This window comes from Xiphias gladius, chromosome 19 (assembly GCF_016859285.1).
Source record: "Xiphias gladius isolate SHS-SW01 ecotype Sanya breed wild chromosome 19, ASM1685928v1, whole genome shotgun sequence".
Lineage (NCBI taxonomy): Eukaryota > Metazoa > Chordata > Actinopteri > Istiophoriformes > Xiphiidae > Xiphias > Xiphias gladius.
Genome location: NC_053418.1, coordinates 8,950,533 through 8,958,146, shown reverse-complemented (window position 1 = coordinate 8,958,146; position 7,614 = coordinate 8,950,533). Strand labels below are relative to the sequence as shown.

At 38.7% G+C, this 7,614-nt stretch overlaps 1 protein-coding gene across 1 annotated transcript; it reads right to left on the bottom strand.

The window, feature by feature from the left end:
• Positions 1-2,885: 2,885 nt before the first annotated feature.
• Positions 2,886-7,614, bottom strand: snap29 (synaptosome associated protein 29). The gene is made up of 6 exons (XM_040154260.1): positions 7,513-7,614; positions 5,366-5,602; positions 5,028-5,221; positions 4,727-4,812; positions 4,540-4,644; positions 2,886-4,178 (listed from the first exon to the last, which is right to left on the bottom strand). The coding sequence occupies exons 2-6, from the start codon at positions 5,600-5,602 to the stop codon at positions 4,018-4,020; spliced, it is 783 nt and encodes a 260-aa protein (XP_040010194.1). The 5' UTR covers positions 7,513-7,614; the 3' UTR covers positions 2,886-4,017.

The following is a 7,614-nucleotide window of genomic DNA, read 5'->3' as shown; positions in this document are numbered from 1 at the left end:
ATACCGTCATTTCTCCCCCCTCTTGTCATATTTTTGTGATGTGGGTATTTCATTGCATCACTGCATTCAGATTAAGCAATAAAAGACCAAGCATTTCTGACTTCTCCCCTCTGCAATTACTACTGTGAGCACGGCACTGCTAAGTATATCCCTCAGTTTGACCAGTGTTTACATGCAGCAGCTCACAGTTAAAAGGAGAACATACGTAACTTAATGCAAACATGTGCCCATCAACATATTTTTGTTGCATTCTTGACATTTTTACCTGTGGTATAAATGGAATGACGACAAGCAAAATGACAGCTAATGTGTATAATCATGTTCTTGAGCTACATTCTCCGGCAATTTGGTAATTTGGGGTTTGTTTTTGTGATGTAACGGCCAGAGATGATCCGTTGACAGACTAAACAAGAAGCCTGAGACACTGGACAGCTTACATCATGTGTAAGTACACCTTTTACTGGTATTTGTTTTGGACAGAGAAACCACCAAAAAAGCCCAATTTGAGACCCAGCTTGCCTGCTCCATTATGTGATATATGTACTAGTTAGTTGAACGTGGAGGAGGGGATGTTACTCTCTATGTTTATAAAACTATTGCTTCTTGTCCTTGCAGAAAGATTTCTACTCATTTGCCAATCACATGTCACACAAACAATACCAATCAAGCCACAATGTCAGAGCCAGACCCTTCTTTATACGGCCACTGATAGTTACATTTTATTTTTCTAAGTTTTTTTTTTTCTGCACAGTAAAGTAGGGGTGTAACCAGGAGTGTAAAGCAGCTCAGCAAAGGAAGGGTGAGGTAAAGCAACATTAAGGACGTCTTTTAAGTTTGAAACATTACATAGGGCACTTGTTCAGGCCTTAAGTTGGGAAAATGTTAAAGTACACTCATTGTCTTCATAAATGAAGTGCATTTTTGTCTGAAAGTGGAAAATGAAAAGAGAAAAGTGCCAAACACTTGACCACTGTGTACTCAGGGGTACACTACTCATCTCACTGATAACAAGCACATGAGAAATGGCATGGTAAAAAGTGAGATGACCAAGCTCTAACGAATCAAGACTTTCCAAATTGGTCCTTGGAGAGGGACTCATACTCCCGGCTACGTTCATGTTTTTCATCTTGGAGGCACTTGAACTTCACCTCCTCCATTAATCTCTCTTGCCGCCCTCCCCTCTTTCTCTGCCCTCCTCCCTCCCTCCCTCCTCCCTCTCCCCACCTCCCTACCAAACTCCCCTCCGTCAGCACAACTCTTTATTTTCTCTTACTACAACAGTGGCAATAGAGTGCTGTCAGCCTGACAGTCCATCCTCTCTGAAGCAGGCTTTACCCCCCTGGCTGCCCTGCCTCTGCTGCTAACCCGCTTTCCAAAGGGCAGGAAGGCCCATCTCTGGCCCAGTGCCTGATGGGCTCCGACAGCAGTGTGTTCTGGGATTACGTACGCTGAAAAGGGGGGCATTCCAGCACCGACGGCCTTTGTCACAGCACGGCCACTGTTTGCTTTTGACAAGACAGCTGTTCAAAGCCCTCCTGGCCCCCATGGATTGCGTGAAGGGAAAGAACCCAGAGGTGACTTCCGTTTATTGGTGGTGTCGATGGATGCGCGGTGCCACCTCGATCTGAGGTCCCCTTCTTCAGCACATTTATCTGTAGCCCCAGTGTGATCATCTTATATAATCAAATTGTTCACACATTTGATACTACGTGATGACAACATTGAAGTCATGGGAGAAGGTCACTGCTTTTGGGAAAAAAGGGAGTCAAACTTTGAGAAACGAGGGATGTCACTTAACAAACTTAAGTCCTTTCTGCCCTGCACTTATTAAAGTATTCCTTCCAAGTAGAATTTTTAATGGTTTCACAAAATGCTTCTCCTTTCCTTGGAAATTGGGACATGCTCTGACCAGTCGTCTCTCATTCCAATTCTCTCCGGGAGGATTGTAAAGGATTCAACTAAGCCTTGTTTTAAATTTAAAAAAAAAAAGAAATACAAATATATAAATAAAAAAAAGATACAATATTTACAAATACATGCTTGAGGTATCACAAAAACGCCTTTTAGTCCAGACATGCAGGGGCCTCCCTCAGCTTGGGGCCCTGGATAGCTGGTACCCCCGTTTTCCATCTGCACTGCCCCAGTGTTGTTTATATATGTATTTTAGGAAGTGTGTACTGTAATTAGCAAGTCATCCTAATGAAGGCTTTTTGCCTATGTAGGAGCAGCTGGTCCAACACAGAGGAATGATAATGAGTAGACGCTTTGACGTGAGGACCTGAGCTACACACAGCAACACAGCTGGCACACAACAGAGCCAGTATAGTAAACACTCACACCGCCTAAGATGATCCGATTGAAAGAAGCTTATCATTCATGTCTTGTTTTCACCATGATGCATCATTGTAAGACAGAATATTTCAGGGTTTTTTTTGTGTGTTTCAATTACAGTAAAATATAATTATCTTTTAAATAGGCTGAAATAACATTTCATTAATAATTTGGCTGTTTTGATCCTGTACTGAGGACAGTTTTGATGTATACAGTAGGCTACCATAACCATAACGACATTATTCTAAATATCACACAGTTGATGAATTTCAAGGTTTTAATGTCAATGAATAACCAAACCAATCTTGTCCTGTAGTAATGTATATGAACTAATAAATGATGAATGGTGGTATATTGCTACAGAATTTCATGCAGATTCCACCCTAGAACTGTGGCGTCACCTTGTGGTGCTCTTGACTTCCTGCTCTAATCCTAACAGAGACACAATGTTTAAATCACCTGAGACTCCCCTGACAACGTTTTTATTGGGTATGTGGTTTTGATTAGAGACACATGACATGTGATATGATATGTATGGTAAAAATGAAACACTATGAACACGAATCCTCATTTATTTTCTTATTCTTTATAGTTTTATCAATATAACCTTGTGTTTTAATTTCTGAAAAACATACATGTAATGACATTGTGGGAAGATTTGTGATTATATGAATATTGGGGATATTCCTTCAGTATCTAGAGTTTTTATATTCACAGCTAACTTGTTCACATTATTTATGCAGTACTCCTTCCATCACATTCTTCAGCATTCAACATGGTATATATCAATCTAAACAAATTTATATAAAGCTACGAAAAGCACTGAGGGACATGCACATACTTCAAACAAAACACATTTTTAATTCATACTGAAGTATTTTTTAAAAAAATGAAGCATTATGATGAGATTTACCAGTGGAGACAGAATCATGGCCCAGAACCAAAAGCTAGTCTTCCATACATACATATTACATGTAAGGCAAAAGTGACTTGAGCAAGACTAGCAAAGCCTTTTTTCACAAATGTGGAGGCAGGTCTAGGAAATGAATCATACACACAAAACATTCTAGTTTTAGATATATGTTGTGTTCTTGCCTGTTTTCTGAATTAATAATTAATTTAGAATGCTCTTAATTTCTCAAACCATTCATCTGCTTCGCCTGAATGAATTAGCAGCAGTACGTCTTTGGTGAACGAGAGAAAAACTGGTCAAACTGATATTCTAATCACCCATCCAATGCAAATTCAGCCTACTCAGACTGCATTCAGACAGAAGTGCAGTCGAGCCTGATGGAGAAAACAAAGAGATGTTGCCTGGACAGAGACAGTCCCTTGCATCCAATACACACAAGTAAATTAATCACATTTTAAGGTGAGAAAACTCTAAGAGGCATGTTCAAGTGTGGGCAGGACAAAATTCAATACAACGTGTCAGTATAAAAGTCTGTGGAGGGAGGAAGAAGGCAATCTCTGGACAAATCTGAAACAGAAATGGCAAATTAACTCAAGAAGAAAATAATGTGAATAAAAATGTATTCACTTGCTTATCTGCTAGAGTTACATTTTCCAACACATAAAAAAAGACTAAATCAAAGAACAGGTGTATTCGACAAAGGCCAGGATGGAAACCAAGTGAGAGGATGTTGACTAGTCTTTGTCTCTGTGAAATGAGTCCAAGTGTTTGTTTTATTTGAGATTTTTAATCTGTTGGTTTGTGCGGTGGATCTTGACATCCATCTTGTCCACTTTATTCAACAGAGAATCAATGGAGTCGTCCTGATCCTCAATCTCGGACTGGAGACCAAGTCCAAGGTTCTTTAGTCTTCTCAAGCCATCGGACATCTCATCTAGGTAAATCACAAAAGGACAGGGATTTGGTTAGGTTTTTTTTTTTTTTTTTTTAATATTATGACACATAGCATTTTACACCTGACTGAGAATATTCAGTACTACACAGCTATTTTAGATTCCCCAGTGGATATTTTGTGGTTATACATTTGAAAGAATAAACCATTTCACTGTAACAGTGTTTTGATGTGAGGTAAATTGTAGCAAATAAAACCTCATCATTTAGTCATTACCAAAAGCTGGGAGAGGTCTTTTGCCTTATAAGAAAGGCCTTGTGCCTTTCTTGTAACAGCACTGTATAAAACTTTGTGATGTAATCAAATAGAAATACAAGAGAATCAAAACAGAAATGATTTTTACCTAAATTTTTGTCAAGGGTCTGGTGAGCCTCCTTAAGGTGTCTATTCTGGGGGTACCCGTTCTGTCTAGATGAGCTGTCATCTATTGAAGCAGCAGCTCCAAATCCTGCAAACACAGAAATCAAGATTTGGGGTAGCCAGTTTGTGGTGCGGTTATGCCATGCTCTGGTTCCTGTGCAAACTCTTACCTTCCGTATTAAGCTTTCTTAGGTTCGGATGGCTGGCTTGGTACTTATCTTCATGTTCTCTGCTGCTGGACAAGGCATTCTGTAACCTGAACACAACAAAAGTCCGATAAGCATTGTTTAAGCACTTAGTGAAGGACAGTCAATGTCAAGTAGCTGGAAATGGCAAAAGCACACATTTTATGAAAGTAATTAAAAAGTAGACACTAAGAAGAAATGATGATGTAAAGATACATTACTAAATTTGACTTAAACCAGTTTTATCTGACATGGTTGTGATTCATATCGACAAACTGAATCTTACCTGTCACTGGCCTGGTAGGCCCTAGGCTGCTCAGGTGGTGGCTTTGTCTCTGGCTTGCCCTTGAAGTAATTAACAAGGCCGCCCCACACACTTTTTATACTGTTAATGTGCTTCTGGCTGGTCTTCAGGTCCTGATCCATGTTGTCCAACATCTTGTCTGTCCTCTTCAGAACCTCACCCTGTCGCATCAGTTCCTACAGAGAGAGAGGGAGGGAGAGAGAGAGAGAGAGAGAGAGAGGAGAATGAAAGAAACTATAAGAATTTCTGGTTGATTATCACCCTCTCAGACACAATGTAATTCTTTGTGTTCCAGGGAAAAGCTGATTAGCTTGTCATACCTCTGCAGTTTCCACACCCATCTTCTCTGATTCATAGATGAGGCCAAGTGAGCGGTAACTGCTGTCCACAGCAGACTGAGCTGTACGCATCACTTCCTGCTGGAGGTACTGCTGTCTCCTCTCTGCTTCACTCATCCCACTGTCTCTGGGGTCGTCACTGAAACCCCTGCTCTTAGGCTTAAAGTCTTCCTCATCGTCCTCATCTGCAAACGGGTTGTGGGATTTAGGGTAAGCCATCTGTGGAGCAGACACAAAATGTGTTGACAAAATAGTTTTAACTCAAGTTCTACTAGCCATTTCTAGAGTTCTCAACTCTATCCCATGATCTTTATCTTTGTCAAGCTACAATTTCCAAGGTCAGGAATGAACTTTCATGCTGAAAAGAGAGTTTTGCTCCTGTGAGCAGCTGGACAGTGGGGATTCTGACATTTTTTGAAATGGGAACAAAATCTTTTTGGAACAAAATGAAACTATTAGCTGTCTGACAGAAGATTTAATAATAGATTCCAATTAACTTTAAAAATTGATTGATCAACATTTCAAATACAGCCTCGCAAATGTCAAGGGTTGCTTTTTTTAATCATTACAAATGAAAAAGTGTGGCGTTTGGCTTGCTGCACAGAGTAGATAGATTAATAATTTCACCTCTTACAATATTTGTGGGCTCTGGTATCTTGCATTTATAGCTTATATTGTTTCACATTTTGTAGACTATTTGATTAACTAGTGAAATAGAAGATAAAGAATACTTAAATCTATTCTGACATCAATGCTTAGATGTATACCTGTAATAAAAAGTTTAAGAATTATGTGAGGATCAGTTGACATGTTAACAGTGGTTGGAAATTAACTAACTACATTTACTCAAGTACTGTACTTAAGCACAATTTTTTAGGTACTTGTACTTTACTTGAGTATTTCCATTTCATGCTACCTTGTACCTCTAAACTGCTACATTTAAGAGGGAAATGCTGTACCTTTTACTCCATTACATTTGTCTGCTATCTACTGTTAATGGATATGTTAGTTTTACAAGCAAAACATATGATCTTATAACATATTTAGCATTATATTATTATATTATATTATTATACCTGCAAAGGTGTTTTCAGTTATTTTGGCTGATTTGACAAGCTCAAGATGGAGTTGTGAAAAGCTCTGCTGGGATTTATGTGAGCTCACCAGAAAGAATGATAAACAAAACTATCAGGCTAACTCCTGGAAAATTACTGTTTTTGATCTTGTTTTGCAAGATAATAACCTCTGCATACAAAATATTCTCTTGTTTGCATAAGACCTCTCAAATATGGGGATTTGATACCTTGCTTTGTCACACATGATAGTAAACTGAATATTTTTGGATTTTGGACTGCTGATCAGACAAAACAATACATTAGAAGATGTCATCTTAGTCTGTGGGAATTTATAACGGGCATTTTTTTTTCACGGTTTTCTCGCATTTTGTAGAGGAAACGATTGATCGATAAGGAAAACAATCGTTAGTTGAAGCTGTACATGAGATTGAAATAAAAAAAATTTAAAAATATATAAAAAATTATAACTTTGGGCAATTACATAATTTAAAAATCTTATGCAAAATGAGAACTTTTACTTTCGATACTATTAATACGTTCTGCTGATAATACCTACGTACTTTTACTCAAACAGAATTCTGAATGCGGAACTTTTACTTTAACAGTATTTTATATTACGGTATTGCTACTTTTGAGCTAAGTAAAGGATCTGACTACTTCTTCTACCTTTGCCAATTTGACAGATGATATCCTAACTTTCAGAGAAAAAAATATATGAACGCTATCTGTAGATTGCTGTCTTCAGGTAGCTACATTAAAAAGATTATTGACAATCTGTCACTATGTTTGCCGTTAATAATTCGCGTGAGTATATTAACGGAATTTAAGTGTTACTTTACAATGGCTAGCGTCATGTTTAAAACGTTGAAGCAATTCAAGGGGTGTCGGCTTGCTAGCTAGTGAAAAAAAGATTGAAAGCTAGACAAATAACCAGCGCTCATAAGCCAACGGCAAGATGGCGCCTTGCCAGCATTGGCATTTTCTTTTTGTAGAATAGGTTATAACTAAAATGAAACTGTAGAAATCACAGGTATGATGAACTTAACAACAAACCTTTGACCGTCGGAGCTGCGGACGTTGTTGTTGCTCAGCTGACTGTGGGCCCCTTCCGATCACGTTGGGTGACGTCGCCGCGTGTCGTCTCTAGGGCTACTC

Coding starts and splice junctions, on each gene's coding strand:
- snap29 (XM_040154260.1), bottom strand. CDS start 5,602: ATGGCTTACCCTAAATCCCACAACCCGTTTGCAGATGAGGACGATGAG. Junction 4,813..5,027: donor GCCTACCAGGCCAGTGACAG/GTAAGATTCAGT, acceptor TGTTGTGTTCAG/GTTACAGAATGCCTTGTCCA. Junction 4,179..4,539: donor GACCCTTGACAAAAATTTAG/GTAAAAATCATT, acceptor TGATTTACCTAG/ATGAGATGTCCGATGGCTTG.